Source organism: Mus caroli, chromosome 9 (genome assembly GCF_900094665.2).
Source record: "Mus caroli chromosome 9, CAROLI_EIJ_v1.1, whole genome shotgun sequence".
Lineage (NCBI taxonomy): Eukaryota > Metazoa > Chordata > Mammalia > Rodentia > Muridae > Mus > Mus caroli.
The window spans coordinates 41,013,176-41,030,940 of record NC_034578.1 but is presented as its reverse complement, the minus strand read 5'-3'; the positions used below and the strand labels follow the sequence as shown (position 1 = coordinate 41,030,940).

The 17,765-nt window shown below is 49.4% G+C and overlaps 2 protein-coding genes across 4 annotated transcripts in view; one reads left to right on the top strand and one right to left on the bottom strand.

Moving 5' to 3' along the window:
- Window positions 1-6,152, top strand: part of Cbl (Cbl proto-oncogene) — an 82,324-nt gene extending 76,172 nt beyond the window's left edge. For both annotated transcript variants that reach the window (XM_021171454.2, XM_021171455.2), the window contains one exon: window positions 386-6,152. In XM_021171454.2, coding sequence (XP_021027113.1) covers window positions 386-678 — 293 coding nt within the window. In that variant the 3' untranslated portion in view covers window positions 679-6,152. The remainder of the gene's footprint in view (window positions 1-385) is intronic.
- Window positions 6,153-9,205: 3,053 nt separating this feature from the next.
- On the bottom strand, window positions 9,206-17,407 carry Mcam (melanoma cell adhesion molecule). 2 transcript variants are annotated; one of them, XM_021172233.2, is made up of 16 exons: window positions 17,310-17,407; window positions 15,405-15,535; window positions 15,108-15,315; window positions 14,944-15,014; window positions 14,760-14,847; window positions 12,910-13,089; window positions 12,635-12,756; window positions 12,353-12,515; window positions 12,144-12,262; window positions 11,915-12,056; window positions 11,628-11,749; window positions 11,387-11,528; window positions 11,197-11,292; window positions 10,902-11,049; window positions 10,496-10,613; window positions 9,206-10,106 (listed from the first exon to the last, which is right to left on the bottom strand). In XM_021172233.2, the coding sequence occupies exons 1-16, from the start codon at window positions 17,371-17,373 to the stop codon at window positions 10,077-10,079; spliced, it is 1,944 nt and encodes a 647-aa protein (XP_021027892.1). In that variant the 5' UTR covers window positions 17,374-17,407; the 3' UTR covers window positions 9,206-10,076. The 2 variants fall into 2 exon arrangements, with proteins under 2 accessions (XP_021027892.1, XP_021027893.1); XM_021172234.2 differs by lacking the exon at window positions 10,496-10,613.
- Window positions 17,408-17,765: the final 358 nt, after the last annotated feature.

Sequence of the window (17,765 nt, the reverse complement as noted above, 5' to 3'; positions counted from 1 at the left end):
GTGCATGGCATATTTAGAAGGTCCTTTACTCTGTGATAGGAGTCTAGATCTAAAACCCAGAGGCCAGCAGCAGAATACTTAACCTATCATGTGTATAGCCCTGGGTTTAGTTCTAGCACCTCAGGTTGATAAAACCCAGACTTATGCCAGGCATGGTGGTTCATAGCTGTAATCTCTGCACTTGGGGGACTGAAGCAGGAGCCCAGCTGTGAGTTTGAGTCCCATCTGGGCTATAGAGTGAACCTTTGTTTCAAAATGAACAAAAAACAGAGCCCCAGCCTTGAGACAGAAAAGCACACTACTAGCACTATTAGTAACTACTGTTACTGCTGTTAAATGTGAGCTTCCCAAGATTGGCAAATGTTTTCTTTCCTTTCTCTTTTAGACTTCAATGAGGGTTCCCAAGTTCCTGAGCGGCCCCCCAAACCATTCCCTCGGAGAATCAACTCAGAACGAAAAGCCAGTAGCTATCAACAAGGCGGAGGTGCCACTGCTAACCCTGTGGCCACAGCACCCTCTCCGCAGCTCTCAAGTGAGATTGAACGCCTCATGAGTCAGGGCTATTCCTACCAGGACATCCAGAAAGCTCTGGTCATTGCCCACAACAACATTGAGATGGCTAAAAACATCCTCCGGGAATTTGTTTCTATTTCTTCTCCTGCCCACGTAGCCACCTAGCACATCTCTCCCTGCCATGGCTTCAGAGGACCCATGAGCCAGGCTCTTACTCAAGGACCACCTAGGAAAGCAGTGGCTTCTTTTGGGACGTCACAGTAAGGTCCTGCCTTTCCTGTGGGGATCGACACATATGGTTCCAAGATTTCAANGCAGTGGAATGAAAATGGAGCAGCTAATGTGTTTCATTATTGTATTGGTCTTAAGAGTGTTTTTGTAGTCCTGCAGTCTCCAGTAGGAGAGAATGGGTTTTTATTAAATGGTAACCTATCCCAGAAACAGCACAGGAAGCAGTAGAAGCACTGTGCTGTGGCCCTAATTAAGGACTTAAGGCTTTCCTGTTAAGGATGTGTGTCTCTGTGTCTGTGTGTCCTGTCATTATAAAGATTATCCTGCTGTGTGTGAATCCAGGCAGGGAGTTAGCACAAGAGCTTCAGGAAGGAATCTCTGAAGACTCCCATCTACTGTGGTATTGCACCTAGCCCTGCTGGATACTGCAACCTCAATCCTCCCCTTTGGCTTAGATTATCATGTACTTAGCTATGTTTTATATTGTTAGAATACCCGCTGTCCTTTCCCTTGGAAAATCCTTACTTCACCTCCTCCTCATTGGTGTTCTGTAGGCTTGCTGTGACCAGTCTGAAACCAAGCAGCTTATAGGATGGTCTTTCTAATGTGTGATGGTGTTGGTTTGTTTGGTAGACTAAGTGGGAAGGAAAGTACTGTTCTGTGGTTAATTGATGCTAGCACCTAACACTGGTCACTCCAAAGTGCTGTTTCTATAGGAATGTTGAATTTGTTTTTGTTTTTTTAAAGAAGTTTTAATTCTCCTAGTTACCTAATGACCGGTTTGAGATAGAGGCCTTCATATACATTCCGTGTCCTCCCCAGGACATAGCCTGTGGGAGTCGGTTGCCTTGATGCCAGGTGTATGTTTCTGATGTCGGTCATGAGTGTTTCTGCCTAACAGGAACAGAACATTTGTTTCCAGGGTGGCTTTCCAGCCCAAAACCATAGAGCTTTTAGGAAGCGTCAGTCATATATACTATTTAGATTTACAAAATAAACAGTTAGGACTTACCTGTTTAGTCTTTCTTGCCAGTGGCTAACTTCAGCTTAGGGATTTCTCCCTTGAATAGGAGCCAGGTAAGCCTTTCAGAAATGATTTCTCCCTTTGCCCTGTGAGGAACGGAGCTAACACCAGTGAGGACAGCATTTGCTGATGGCTTCTCTAGATTGGTCACCCAGTGACTTGGTTGTCCACGTGCCTAGCTTGTCCTTTGGAATGGTCTCTCTCTCCTTTCCTTGCCTTTTTTATTGGGTCCTAGATGTAACCGCTGTGTCATCCATCTACCGTATTTAGATATCATTCATTGAAATTCTTTAGCTAGACAATTTGGAACAATGTAATAGTTTGTGTGTTTACAGGTTCATCAAGGAGATGTAGATTTGTTTTGGAGAGTCCGTTTCTAAGTCATTGTAGTGACCTCTTGGGTTCAGTTTGTTCTCTGACTGGAGTCTTGCTGGCTTCTCTGACAGCGTTGCCCTTTCTCCTGTTGAGTACGAGCTGGCTTTCACATGAATCCTCTCTGTTCTTTAGGTCCAGGCAGAAATGACCCACCAAGAACCTGCTTTCTTTCCAGTCTTTTGCAACAAAAATCTTTTGAACTCTTCTTTTAGTTTCTTGATGCTTCAAGGTCTGAATTTTATCCTCTTACCTTAAGGCTATTCAAAAGGCAGATACGGTATCTATGGTTACCCAGTGTCTTCTCTACATAGCAAATGAGTAGAAAACAATAGCTTGTCATCCACAAAAAGTTTGTGATATCCAATTTTGTGTTCATTTGAATACTGAAAGCCTAAGCCAGGCTTGGTGGCATTCAGCACCTGAGAGATGGTGGCAAGATGATCAGGAGTTCAGCACCAGCTCAAAGCTCCTGAAACCCTGTCTCAAAAATAACAGGGGTTAAAGAGATGACTTCAGTTAAGAGCAACTGTTCTTGCAGAGGACCTAGGTTTGGTTCCTAGCACCCATATGAAAGGTTTCTCAGATGTATAAGCAACTCACAACCATCTATAACTTCAGTTCAGAGCAATCTGATGCCCTCTTCTGGCTTCTGTGGGCACCAGGCACACATACGATGTGCATATATACAGGCAGGCAGAGCATTAAATAAATAATATGAAAAAATTTAAAAAATGAAAATTAAAGGCCTTAAAAGAGAAGTAGGGAAAAGCTGCAGGCTCTAGTCTGTCTATATTGGAGTGTCTTTTTTCCTTGTAGCTATTGCCCAGAATCTGAAGATGTATCAAGGAAACAGCACTGGCTACAGGCCTTTTGCCTTCTTTGTGCATCTGTCTTGTGTGGAGGCTAAGGAGATAGCTCAATTGGTTGAGTGTTTGTCTGGCATTCACAGAGCCATGGTTCAGCCCCCACTCTGCACAGAAGAGTGTGCTAAGGCACACCACTGATCCTTAGCATTCGAGATGTAGAGACTGCATCAGAAGCTCAAGGCACTCCTGGTTTAAAACTAGCCTGGGCTACATGAAACCCTGCCTCCAAAAGAAAACAAAAACCAAATCTGTGGGGATTACTGCCCATAATACTTAGGGAAATGACAATTTTGTCCTGCTGTATGCTGAGGTGTGAGCTCTGGAATGGGCGTGGATAGGGTAGGTGGGTACTGAGTCCCTAGGCTAGACAGGCACATCTCTGATTGACTTGGGTGTTGGTTTAACAGATGTATACCTGCAGGCATTAAGGTTTAAGGCCATTGTGTGTAGGCCTTTCCTTTGCTCCCAGGACACACTGAGGCCGTGTCTGGTATTATTAGGTGTCCTTAGGAAGGCTTCATGCCACTCATTTTGGATAGTCTCCAAGTTTTGAATTTCTTTTTCCTGTGAGGGCAAATTTCCTATTTTTCATTTTCTATCTGTATGGCAAGTCTTTGGCTCGCCCTCTGAGTTTACCTAAAACTGCCTTTTCATAAGCAAGCTTTATTTTGAGTCTCGCTAGCTATTTTTGGCAAGCTCACCCCCTTTCTCTGTTCTGTTACAATTAGGAAAGCCTCTTTAATGTTTCTCCTTTTCTCATTGTCACTAACCTATTTTATTCAACACAGGTCCTTGCTTTCTCTGTATCTTTGTGGATTGTTTTACACGCCACCTTATTGATGGCTCATATCTTGCCAGGACTCCGGGCAAGGCTTTTCTAGTCCAGTCCCAGAACTGGATGTCATAGCTGTCCCTCCCACTGTCCTTCTAAAGTGAAAAGTTTGGCTTTTGGATTTTTTTTTAATTGGATATTTTCTTTATTTACATTTCAGTGAAAAGTTTTTAAAATGGTTTTAAAAACTTGTAGGTTCTGAAATATACCTCTTTCTAATTTACAAACTAAACAGCTTTTGCGAATTGACCCTGGCCGGCCATTCTTCATATTCTTCTTACTCCTCCCAGCCCCACCCTGCATACTCTGCCATTTTGTCTTTCTCTTTCTAGTCTCAGACATGCCTATCACTGGACTACAATGTGTGGTAGTTGTGCTGGCATGGGGCAGCTGAGATGGATGGAAGGCACTATTCTTCATAGTTAAAATATTTATTTCCTCTGTAGGAAAGTAAGAAATGTTTTATGGTCCAAGTATCCAACTTACAAGTTAATTTTTGCAACACACCTTGCTTGCAGACCAAACCAGGGACCAGCTGTGTATTCCTTTTATGGCACCATTAACAAGATCTAGTCTTTCTGTGTTAGCCATGATGCTAATACTGAATGTTTTCCTACCTCACATCATGAGAATCAGAAGGCTACTGGCCTTCTCAGACCTTCCTTCTTTCTGTTGGCCTTTCTGAGTCTGGAATGATCACTCCATTGAATAGAGTATTCCAGCCAGTATCCTGGCTACAGATGTTTGAGTGATTACTGTGTGTCAGAAATGTCAGCTATGTGCTCTTTCCTGCCACCTCCTGGTGGTTTTCTGGTATTGGGAAGTTAAGCGTGGGCTGCCCTTGGCTCTTTTTTGCATTTGACTGTGCACATGTGTATTCACGGCTCTCTTATGTAGACTTATCTTCCCTTACAGAGCTGGTCCACTTAAAACTGGCCCGAGACTTTCCCATTAACCCTGGTTGTCTTCCTGTGGCTTTGATAATATTTGGGAGATTCTGTTGTGTATACCTCATAGATTATCCATGCTTGCTACAAAGTTTAGTGCCACTTCTTGAGTGGATGCAGAGTCCACTGACTTGAGTTGCACACTAGAGCACTAAATGTTTAAGCTGAGCTTGCTGCAGTCTCCTTTCCAGTCCAGTGCCTTTTCTATCTTTTTACTGAGCTGCTTCTGTCCTTTCTTGCTGGAAAGATTTTGTTCTGCCTTTCTGGGACTGTCACCATCTCCCATACAGTTTGGAGGGTTCTTTTTCCTGCTATTCAACAATCTAAGTAATTCTGTCTTAGAAGGGGTGAAAGGGTTGGAAAGGGCGAAGCCCTCATTCTCAGGCTGCTCTTGTAGAGGCCGGTCAGGAACTGAGCCTGGATCCTGTCCACATAAGCCTGCCTAGAGCAGCACTAGAGGGACCAGAGCTTCACTATCAATGTTCTCCTCTGGCACTTGAAGTGTCAACATGTAGCGGAAGTACTGTAGCACTACACAGAGCGTCTTGATGCAGCTTTGATTTCAGTCCACAGACACAGTCAATCCTATAGGAATGCACAGAAGACTTGGTTCTTGTATGTTAGTGGGCTGGACAACTTTAGACTTTGTCCCTCCTCCTACTCGACAGAGTATTTGTATACGTGACAAAATATGTTCCCTAGTCCTTGAGTTCATGTGATCTTCTTATGATGAATGCAGTTCTTTAGAAAAACTCAAGAATTCCTGGAAAAAATAGGAAAAAAGTTAACCCTGTATATTAATTCCATGGGCCAGCCTGGACATCCTGAGGACGACTGTGCTGGGCCTGTGTCTCCTGAGGCTATCTGCACCAACCTAGAAACCATGGAACAAGCCTGTCTTAACGGCTCTTCGGAAGTAGAAATAGGAGAATTATGAATTTTAGGCCAGCATTGGATCTATTACAAGCTGAAGACCAGACTGGACTCTGTGAGTGTCTTGCCTGTTCGTGGGAATATTTTCTCCTCTTGTTTCCAGCAGCAGAGAAAGCAGCAGCACCACCTGGCAAATGCGTGGAGGTCCTCTCTTCAAGTACACATCGCTGATGGAGTGGTTTCTTTGCCAGTGGGACTTTTGGCTCTTCCACTGTGGTTTCCTTTAAGTCTGATAGTTTGAAGGTGCAGTCTTTTACAGCGGGGCAGTCTTGAGGCAGGACCATGCGGTAACTACTAGCCACATTGCGCCTGCAGTCAAGGAGCAGTAGTGCTTGGGTATATTCTTAAGAAAGAATACACTCAGCAAGAACAGCGATTTGAGGGTCCATCCCCCACTGAACCTATAGGGAGAACAGAGAAATGATGGTGAATTGGGAGCTTAGAAGAGATATGCAAAGGAACTTCCACCGTGGAAGTACAGTTGCTGTTCCACTCTTCGCCCCTATTTTTAACTTAGTCAGAGTCACTGTCACCTTTGCTGCTAATTACTTTTCTTCTCCCTAGGAGTCTTGGCACCCAAGATTGCTTTCCTCACTCTTGAGGCCACTCTTCTGTCCTTGGATGGCATTTCTTAGCCTCCATTCAACCTCGGGTCTCTTTGATGTTACTCAGAGTGCAGACCATGGCTTCCACTGTAGCTAGTACCTTTTGGCTTGGCTCTCTGCTGGTTTTACTGCTGAATACCTGTTCATTATGTGGGCTCTTGACCTGTCTTCTGCATCCCCATCCTCTTTGTCTTCCTGTAGGGGAGCCTACAGTGATATTCTTAGCTTTACTTTCCTAGGTACCACTGGGACATTTGCTAGAATAGGGATATTTTCAGTGTCGAAAAGAGCTTGTTCTTGTGTGCTTCTTAAACAGGCTACCTGTATCTTCTCTGGTTGCTTTTTCTCTAGTCCTGTGTGGTGGTTTTGGTTTTTTGGTTTGGTTGGTTTGGTTTTCTTTTTTTCTTTCTTTTTTTTTAAGGTGTTGGGGAAGTAAAACTGCTTCTGCTTGCCTGGATCATTGGAATCCCTTCCTAGAGCCCGGCCTGAGTTTGAAGGCATATCAGATATACTACCCTGCTTTTAACTTCTAAATAGTCAAGTCATTTGGTATACACAGAAGTAACCTACTAACCCAAAGATACACATTGAGGCGCATAGGAAGGGCAAGAGCCGCTCATCAGATTTTTAATTGATGTCTGAGCTCCTGGATGAAGAGGCAGAGGGATAGTAGTGCCATGTGCCTTCACAGTGCCCCAGGAAATCTGGCTTGGCTGCAAGAGAAAGTACCAGTATTTCTTGGTTCCAGTAAGTAGCACAAGAGTTGAGATGGAGAACTAGGGACAGGGAGAGCCCTGCACATTGTTTTGTGCCTGCTGAAGAGCACTATGGGGAGGGGCCAGGGGCTGACCAACAGCTGCTTGCAGATCTTGCAGCCTCTTCTCTGCTTGAGAAAAATGTGGCTGACCACTCCTGTGTTGTCCAGAGCCCAGGCTAAGTGCCAGCCTCAGATCTCCCACTAATCTGGCTGCTGAACAAGTCAGCAAGAGTTCTGCTCACCTGGCCCTGCATTCCTGATTCAGTGCTACAACCGAATGTGAGAGGCAAACCTTCACATTGCCTTGAGTGTCCTTTCCTCTGACCCAGAATGGAGGCCAGTGAAGAGGATTGCTCAGTGCATGCTGTGCACAGCTCATCAGACTCATACTGCCTCACCACATACGCCCTAGAGTGGGGGGTGTGGAGCCTGTGTTGCTCTTCCCGCTACCTCTTACCCAGTAGTGGAGAGGGTGGCCATGTTTTGGCTGTATTTAAGTGGCAAGTGAATTCGGGGGTCTCTCTCTCTCTCTCTCTCTCTCTCTCTCTCTCTCTCTCTCTCTCTCTCTCTCCTGCTTTGTGGGCTAGTGAGCCTGCCTTGCAGTGCATGAGAGGAGACGCCTCCTGACCTCCTCCTCAGCACCCTTAAGTGGGAAGTCTGACCTCTGCTGAGACATGCTGGGCATGGCCGCTGTGAGGTACCTCCCACATCTGCTTTCTGGCTGTGCTGACTTGGGATTTTTAACCTTATATATCTTTTTCCTTTATTCAAAACAAAACAATTTTTAGCACACTGAAAAAAAAAAAAAAAGCCAAATGTTTTGTGCCTTTCTAAGGCAGCGCTGTACCCCAGGCTGCATCTTAGGACTTAATATGGAAATACCAGAGTCTGAGCTCTTCTGCCTTGAATATCTTTAGCCCTGGAGTTTTGGGGACAAGGATGTCTGGCTAGAGAGGTGGCACATTAGGTGCCTATAGTCTCCTTTCTCTGCCATGAGGTTTCACTGGAAAAGAGCATTGTTTTATTCTGGCAGCACGTGGTTGGTTCCAGGCAGCAGTTAGTGTTCAGATAACTGCTCTGGGTGCCCACTCACCCACCTCTGAGAGCAGTGCCCTGCGGAACAGAGCTGCAGGGTGAGCTCTCCTGCAAGAGGAGATGCTTCATTTGTTGTCTTTTTGTTTTGCTGGATCTTGAGCCAGCTTCAACCTCCTGCCTCTCCTCAGACTTGGCTGTCCTTTCATTTGAAGGCTTCAACCATAAAGCATGAAGTGGCTGGTGCCCATCACAGGGTCTGCTTGTACCCAGGGAGGGGCTGTGCAACCCTGAGGCCTGTCGGTCATACTGTCATAGGTTTCAACCACAAGCTTTTGTACCCCTCCCCTTCTCTCTGGTTCTCCCCTGCCTGTGGCTAACAAAGGGGGAGGGAGATGGAAACAGTTCTTTTTAAGATCTGCCTCATTTGAGATTTTTAAATTCTTGATTTGGGTGGGACAAGAGAGAACTTGATATTTTCCCCAGAATAGAGTCCCAATTTGTATATCAGTGTTAAAAAAACAAAACACAAACTTAGGTGAGATTCTCATGGACTATTTTTAAAATGTCATTAATATAAAGATTTCTATTAGCAGCATTTAACCTCTGTCCTGTAGAGTAGACAGAGGTCAATGCTCCTGCAGAGCAGTGGAGCTTTGAGACTCGTTCTCTCCGACCCGTGTTGTCTTGCCAGTGTACTGATGTGTAGAGGTCTGTTATACTAATGTTATTTATTAATTTTTTTTCATTTCCATACAGTTAACTAAAGAGCTTTTTCAAGCACCCGTGTCTGTAAAAAAAATATTTTTAAATAAAATTTCTTTTGTTGTAGCACACTTGAGTTCTGGTTCACTTGGGGTTAGGGGGAAATTACACAGGATAGCTTTGGGACTGATGGCAGTGATGCAGGTGAATAGGGGCACACAGGTGAGGGCAGAGACGCCAGCTAGCGTTTAGTAGCATGCTGCCCAGCTATGGATACTCTAGAGGTAAGGGCAGCCTTCTGGGAGCCTGTCCCTCTCTGAAAACACCTATAGTTTTGGAAGCCCCAGGTCTGTCCCTTCATAATGAATGGAACACAGCATCATGCTTTTGGGACAATAACACTTTATTTTTCTAACACATATAAAAGGAAATAATTTGCAAATTTACAGACAAAACCATATATATATATATATACATATATGTGTACACACACACACACACTTTGCAAAAGCTCTTGCCAGGCATTCTCCCACTTGGGCTCTCTAGGACCTGGCCCCCAAAGCTCACATGTAGAAATTTGGTACTAACATTCCTATAAGCCTAATCCCCATGAACAGTAGACCTTCTCTCTGTCCTGTCTCTTGTCACTAAGGGAATGCGGGAAGCTTGGGCTCAGTAGCCTTCAAAGAAAACAAAACTCAGAGAAACAGTGCCCGGCTTCCTTACACAGGGATGTGTCTGGAGGACTTACACCAGTTCCTGACTACTACCCAAAGGAAAAATGTTCCAAATGAGACCCTGAATTAGTAGCAGGCAGGAAGGTACAAAAGCAGCCGCCTCCAGACCGTGAGGTTTTCACAAGGACCAATGTGAACAGAATAATGTGACCACGTGCCCAGGTCCTTCATCATGAAGACAGCCTGTGAGGGGAGATGAGCTCAAAGAGGCAAGCCCACACAGCTGATGGCAGAAGGATTTGCCACCAATGGCTGTGCACGGGAGGGGGAAATGCCCTGGGAGACGGGCCTCTTGGGATAAGCATTATTTAGTGGACACAGAGGAGGGCTTGGTCTCTAAAACCAGGCCTCTGTGGCCAACTGAGCTCCTGCAGACCACTCCTGTCCCAGCTTTTAGCTCTCGGACCTGATGTGAGCTGTCAGGGGGGTTGAGTGTGGATCGTCCCTGCTGTCCCTCTGGAGGCTTCAGCTTAGGGTGAAGACTGAGTAGGGAGCTTCGAGCAGTGCAATGGGAGCCATTTAATGCCTCAGATCGATGTATTTCTCTCCCTGAAAATGGGTAGAGAGAAGTCACCAGAGCATGGAGGGCCAGCAAGGTTTACAGCATGACCACCAGACAGAGAGGCCGAAGCAAAAGCTGATGGGCTGCAACGTCCTTAAAGCAAGCAGCAGAAATGGGGTGGGGAAGGAAAAGACAGAAGTCCCCCAGCTAAGTCTCTACGTTTAACAGAAGGTGGCGGGGGCGTTGTCTTTCTCTAGGGTCCCTCCACCGTTTCCCCATCCTGCTACCTGTAGTAATGTTAAGGCAAGAGAGGTCTGCTCCCCATCTCTAATCAAGGATGAAGGACAGAAAGAGTTAGTGTTCAGGGACAAGTAGCATTATCCCACTACCCCCAATTCCTGAAAATTGAGCCCTGGCCTCAGGAACTGCCTCCTACCTGGTCTCCTGGAGCCCTCTTGTCACCGTTGCTGCCCTGAAGGAGAGCCATCTCTTCTGGGAGCTTATCTGACTTAACTTCAACTACAAATTCACTCTTACGAGTCGGGGGCAGCGTGCTGGGAGAAGGGAGGTGAGAGGTTGGCAACTCGGGGGCTGGGGGAGGCCGGGGATGGGGGGGGAGCCTTTTGGGAATGGACACTCTGGTGCTTTGGGGCTGGCTCAGGAAGGGAGAGTTGGGGGAGATGGTGTGGTTGGTGGCAGTTTGGTAGTGGACAGTAAAAACAGGTCCACTTTCTGCTCTCCAGGGTAATGGGCACTAGGTAGGCAGGGGGCAGGGCCCTTATGAGGCAGCAAGCTAGGCAGCCAAAAATGGGGGAGGAAAGGAGGGCATAAGCCTGGCTTACATCTCCTGTTTTCCCGAGCGTCCACATGGCAGCCTGCCCTTCTTGTAGAAGAAATAGAGAGCAGCACCCAGCACAGCAAGCACCAAGGTACACACTATCACAGCCACGATGACCACACCTTTGCTCTCTGGCTGTGGCAGCTTTTTCTCTGTCAAACAAAGACACTTGTAGTCATTCCCTGCTCCAGGCTGCCAAATGGCTGTTGCTGCCCCACCCTATCCAGCCCAGGGGGACAGATGGGCTGTTACCTTGCTCAACAGGGGAGACTGGGTACCACTGCACAGGCCCGGCTTACCTGTGGAGGTGCTGTTGGCTCTGGTGTGAGGACTGACTGTGAGGGTGCTGAGGCCAGTGGTTTGGCTGGATTCAGGTAGGAGGGTGGTTAAAGTGACTAGGAGGCAGAAGGAGTTGGGGGGTTAGTAGCACAAGTTAATGCCTGTGCCTGGGCATGCCCCTGCCAGCCTCTGCAGGGAGCCCGCTCTCACCCAGCTTCAGAACAATGGTGGTGGTGTTTGAGCCCAGGGAGTTGGAGGCTTTACACTCTGCACCTGTCTCCAGAAGCTCCGGGGTCACAAGGACATTCAAGGTGCTCACTACTGTCTGTGGATCTGGGTTCCATTCAGTTGCCTAGAAGTACATGGGCCTCTCAGAGGGCGGAAGCATCTCCGGCCATGGCCTCAAGGCCTAGGCAGGGATTAAGAGGATGGGGAGATAAAGCCTGCTCACCGAACCATTGACATTCCAGGAGATGGTGGGCTGAGGATGTCCTGAAGCCTCACAAGACAGATTCAGCACTGCATTCTCTTGCACCCACACCTTCCTCTCCTTTAATGCCATCCATGGAAACCCTTGGGGGCAGGGAAGGGTTAGACCCCCCAAATACCAAATAACCTGCTCCCCACCTCAGCTCCCACAGTACAAGCTGGCCTTTTTTTTTTTTTTTTCTTTTTTGCCTCCAACAGTTCAAAACCACGCAACTCAGGGTGACCTGGTCACTGTACAAAGGGCCTCACCAAAAATGCCCACGCTGACCGGCTGGGTACGATTCAAGCCAGGAAATCTGGGGACAGATGCCATGCAGAGATACCGTCCCCCTGCTTCCCGTCTCACGTTGTTTAGCTGGAGGACGGGCCCCTTCCCCAGCAGCTGGCCTGTCTAAGGGTGAGAGGTGGGTCAGGGGGTCTGAAAAGGAGCAAGCTCTGATTGTCCCCCCCTCCCCCAGTCTCAAAGGTGTCTGGGTACCTTGTCTCTCAGCCACTCAAACTCAAGGTCCTGGTTACTCTCTGCCTCGCAGGTCAGTGTGAGGCTCTCACCTTCCTGGACTTCAGGGGCAGCTGGATTCACTCGAACATCAGACACATCTGGAGGCATAGCAAAAAAATGTTAGCTTGACAGGAAGAGCCAGTTCCCTCTTTGCCCAGATGGAGCCTGCATCCATCCCAGGGCCTCACAGTTCACCAGCAGCTCCAGGGGGTCACTGGACAGTGTGATGGTAGTTTCCAGGTCTAGACTCTGACACTGGTAGAGCCCGCTATGGTGCTTCTCGGCAGGCTCCAAGGACAGGAGCCCATTTTCATCGGTGCTCTCCTCTTCCATCTCCCCAGTGCTGGGGTCCTGGGGGAGCACAAAGGGGTGAGGGTGAGCTGATGCCCTCCAGCTACTGTTCCCACCTCCTGCCCACACCCTTTCGCCCCCTCCATGCACCCAGCATGGAGCGCTCGCTCTCTCTGTACCTTCTTGTTGATAGTGAAGTGGGGTTGAGGGTTCCCATCTGTCAGACACCTGATTGTCACATGATCCCCTTCCTTCAGCAGCCCCACAGGCTCTACCTCCACCCACACTTTTTCTGCAGGGTCTGTTTGGGCAAAGGAGAAGGCTCTCAGTTCAAGAGGTGGCCCCAAATTTGACACAGAGGGACTAGCAGGAGTTCCCACAAGGCCCACCCCAATCCTCCCCCCACCCCCACCCCCCAAAAAAAATCCAGAGGCGCTAGGAAGTCAGCACTCACAGAAAACAGGGACAGTGACCTCCTTAGATTCCTTCATGTGGTTCCCACTGGGTAGCCGGTAGCTGAGTTCACAGTAAAACTGGGCATCTTTGTCCTCCTTAACTAGGCGTGCACTCAGAACACTCTTCAAGGTATACAAGCCGCTGGACTCGACAATCTGTGATGACTGGATATGAACTCCTGGGCAGAAGGAGGAAGCAAGGCCTGGCCTCAGGACCCCTCAGACTTCCCCTGGGGGTCAGCAGGGAGATGTCTAAAGGAGAGGCCCATAGCCGAACACAGAATGACGACCCTTCAGCCTAGCACTTTTATTGCTTGGTATTTACCCTAGAAAGCATTTACACCTTAGCATATATACAAGGATGGGGCCAGGAACACCCCAGAGACAAAGGAAAATGGAGTTGAATGAAAGGCTGAGTGGTAGAGCAAATTCTTAACATGGGTATGGCCTTAGGTTCAATACAGAATCCAAAACAAACGCCCCAAGGCGTTGAGACATTAAATGCTAAAGGAAGAGTGGAAACTCAGCCACGTCATGCACAATATAAGGCTAGGAAGCAAGGTGAGTCTATCTGAACAGACTGACCTAGGAAGGTTACACAAAGGGATGTGTGCCCAGCATGGCCACTGAGGTCAGGGCTTCTCAACTCAGCACTATTGATGTGTTGGGGCAGAATTAATTCTTTGTGGTGGGGCCCATCCTGTGCATTGTAGGATGCTGAGCTGTAGTTCTAACCTCTACATATCAGATGTCAACAGCAGCCTCCCTATTTGTGACAACCACTAATGCCCACAGACACTGCCAAGTATCCCCAGACTAGTGTGTATGCAAAAATCACTCCTGGTTAAAGACAGGAAAAACAAAAAACAAACAAACAAAAAAAAACGTAAGCCTTGTTTGAGCCAGGAACAGTATTACAGTCATGGAATCCCAGCGCTTTGAGGGGTAGGCAGAGAGGATCTGCAGTTAGGTCATCGAGCTGCATGAGTTCCTGTCTCAAAACACCACAGACAGCCCTCTACACTTCAGCAAGCATTTGTTTACGTGATGGACACAGAAGTAAGAATGAAGGAAAATAACAGTTGATAGCAGCAGTCACTTCTGGAAGAAGCCTGGGTCAGAAAGGAATTCCTAAGTTTTTTTTTATAGTCTAAATTTTTCTTCTAAAAAATTTTGTAGCCAGGTCTTTATTTAATTCCAGTGCTCAGGAGACAGAGTCAGGTGGATCTCTGTGAGTTCGAGGCCAGCCTAGTCTACAGAGCATGTTCCAGAACAGACAGGACTACATAGAGAAACCCTGTCTGGAAAAACCAAATTAAAAAAAAAAAATCCAGAAGCTTATAACAGTTTTTTGTGTGTTTGTTTTTTTGTTTTTTTTGAGACAGGGTTTCTCTGTATAGCCCTGGCTGTCCTGGAACTCACTTTGTAGACCAGGCTGGCCTCGAACTCAGAAATCCGCCTGCCTCTGCCTCCCAAGTGCTGGGATTAAAGGCGTGTGCCACCACGCCTGGCTGTTTTGTTTGTTTGTTTGTTTAATGTGTATGAATGTTTTGCCTTCGTGTGTATATGCACCACATGCATGCCTTCTGTCCTCAGAGGTCGAGGTCAGGAAAAGGCAGCAGATCCCCCTGGAAGTGGAGTTGTGAACCACGAAGTAGGTGTTGGGAACTGACCTGCGTCCTCTGCAAAAGCAACCAGTGATGTTCATGGAGCTAACTGTCCAGCCTACAGTCTGACTTATTCAGCATCACCTGTATGGTTTTTGTTTGTTTGCTTGTTTGTTTTAGTAAAAGCTCTACAAGGACATGCTAGATGGTCCTCCTGAGCCTTCTCAGTAAGGGTTACTCACGGTTCACCTCCTCTTGCAAGGGCAGTCTGTTCTTGTACCAGAGGACTTGAGGAATGGGGTAGCCGTTCCTCCCCACACAGGTAGCAACCTAAGGAGGACAGGACGAGAGTCTCCTTGCGTCTGCCACACACCACACACACACACCACACCCCTGTCCCTGCTTAGCCTCTGCCCACCATCTCACCTCCCTGAGCTCTTGCCTGTCCACATGGATGCCCACGACATTGGCTTGGATAGTTGGTTCCTCTGGGGCTTCTACAGTGGAAGGGGAATAAACAGAGACATGGAGACCCATCTTTGCTACGTGGTCCACATGACCCTGAAGGCAGAAATGAGGGGGGCACTCACTGAAGACCTGAAGCTCAACGTAGTGATCGTGGAGCCGTGGTCGCTTGCTCTTACACAGGAACATTCGCTCATCATGGGGAGTGACGTGACTCAGGGCCAGAGTAGCCACCGAGTCTTGGAGGCTAAGGCGGTGCTCATATTCACCAGGTTCACGCTGGCCCTTGCCTTGGTGCACACGGAAAATCAGGATCTGCCTCTCCTTGTGAATCTGAGGGAAAGGAGATGAGAGATGAGCTACCTACCGGAGAGACAGTTGCTTCCCACACAACTACTGCCCTCCAAAGTCCAGGCGCTCACCAAAAACCAGTCCACTTGGCTGAAGTTGCCTGAGGCCCGTGAGGGGCCACACTTGAGAAGGGCTGTGCTGCCCACTTCTGCCTCCACCAGGTCGGGCGTGAGTACTGGCTGCTTTTCCTCTCCTGGCACACCTGGGGAAAGAGAGGGGCACGCCCAGGCAGCGTTGTCAGCTCCAGCTGCTCTGTCCGGTCCCCTCCCCTCTCCTGGCTCACTGCAGCTGTCCCACTTGAAGGGTCTGGTGAGGGCCTTACCCTCTCCTTACTCTCAACTTCACCAAGCCCACACCCCCAACCTGGGTCAGACCTCTCCCAGTGTAATACGGAGTGGAACACAGACAGAGTGACTGGGTACATCTTAGAAGAAGCTGGTGGAGAGACAGATAAGAGCAACGTGGGCTCTGGGCCAAGATGAAGGCCCCTTGGCTCCTGGGCCCCTTCCTAGTCCTGGTGAGCTCAGACTAGGGGAATGTAAGGCATGTGCCAGGCTGGGGCACACAGGCCCCTTTGTGTGCCCCCCCTCCACGAAGACGTCACTATTCTACCCTCTGTCCCCCAAATCCTCTGGAAGACACAGTGAGCCAACTCTAGCCAGAGGCTATGATTTATGCTCCCACAGTAGCATGTCAAGAAATGCTGCAATACAATCTGAAGACCCCATCCAAGACTAGAGGGGTCAGAGTCTCCGCCAGGGGTTGGTTAGGTCAAAAACCAGAGAGTGGGCAGGAGTGACGTCAGTGGTGCCAGCATGCTGCCAGCCCTTTGAAGAGATGATGTCACTAAGCACAATCTGCCTGGACCCCGGGATGACTGGACTGTGTGGCTCCCAGACTGGAGGGAAGGTGGGAATAGCCTTCTACCAACAGCAGGAACTTTGGATCTCTGCTTTCTAAGGGCCAGAAGAGCAGGGCAGAGCGAAACTGAGTTTTCTGTGCTGCAATTGCCTAGCTGGGTTTAGCCCTTTCCCCAGAAATAAGGTCAGTCTGGGAGGCACTAGACTGGAGTACCCCAGGGACGTGGCTGGCACTGGGCAAGAGGCCAGCAAAGTGGGTAATGCCCATTCCTCCCCTTCCCCAGCCTGACCAGTGGCTGAGACGCGAGAAAGAGCCAAGAATAACACACGACACCGCTGCGTGTGCCCTGTAAGGGAAGCCCTGACCCAGGAAAGCATGTCTACTCGATGGCTTAAAGGAAAGCTCCGAGGTGCCAGGCTCTCTCCACCTGACTCTAGTCGACCACAGAAGCTGTTACTGTTGTAGAACTTCTCCATCTGTTGTCTTTCCCCTGTAATCCCGTCAAACCCGGAGGCGCAAGGAGACCCACAGCACCCGCTGCCCTTGCCAACGCCCAGCCCCAGCAGGAGCTGCCTCCTCCCTCGCTCACCTCCAAACTGGCGTGAGGCCCAGGCGGAGGGGGAGGGGTCGGCGGCCCCCTCCAGCTAGGGAAACTGCCTTTTCCAGCAACAGGCGGGCGCGGGATGCACGGCTTGGGGATGCGCCCCGGCCGCGCCTCTCTGCCGGGACTCCAGCACCCAGCACCCAGCACCCAGCACCCAGAGCGAGCACCTGCGGGAGGCCGGGCCCAGCGTCCTGCAGAAGCTCGGCCACACCCCTTCCCGCTCGCTGCTGCCGCAACCCGACCGGTCCGTTCCCAGAATACTCTAAAACCTAGGCTGCACACCCGCAAAGAAGTTGCACGCACGCGGGGCGCCTGGGAATCGGGGACTCTGGCAAGAAGGAGCGCCCACTGGGGTGCAGAGCCCCGACTCTACGTTGCTACCAGCTCTTATCTCCGGTACACTCGGGCGGCACACTCCGGCTCCGTCGAAGACATCCCCCAACTCCCAACGCCTGGGCTCTGAGGGACGCGGGTCGGGCCCCCCACAGCCCCCTCAACACAAAGAACTCACCCGTGGCACGGCGACAGCAGCAGCAGGCAGCGAACAAGACGCACACCAGTTTGGGCAGCCCCATGCTTCCCCGACGGAGGGCGCGAGCCAAGTGAGGAACTCGCCGCTGTCGGGGGCTGACGTCAGGGGGGCGGGGGAGGGGACCCCGGGCGCCGCCCGGCCCCGCCCCGCGTAGCCCCCCGCCCCCTCCCCGCGCCCTAGGGGGCGGGCCCCCGGCGCGCAGGCTGCGAGCTGCTGCTCCCGGATCCAGGCCTAGAGGCTAACTCCCGTTTTCTGGCTTGGAAAGGTTGAAGGAGCAATGACAGGTGTCCTGGGGCTCGAATGACTGGCCGAGGCGATAGAGGCTGGCCCGGTCGCTGTAGACTCTTGGACGCAGTAGCAGCGCTCACTCAGGTTTGTCCACTACTAGCGGGGACCCTCTAGCAGAGGAGCAACAGAGAGGTATCCCTGATAGAG

Excerpts from the sequence above, each read along its gene's own strand:
- Mcam (XM_021172233.2), bottom strand. The coding sequence starts at position 17,373 with ATGGGGCTGCCCAAACTGGTGTGCGTCTTGTTCGCTGCCTGCTGCTGC. Across the intron at positions 12,757-12,909 it reads GGTCACTGTCCCTGTTTTCT|ACCCTGCAGAAAAAGTGTGG; the intron begins GTGAGTGCTGAC and ends TTGCCCAAACAG. Across the intron at positions 11,529-11,627 it reads CCTGGAATGTCAATGGTTCG|GCAACTGAATGGAACCCAGA; the intron begins GTGAGCAGGCTT and ends ATGTACTTCTAG.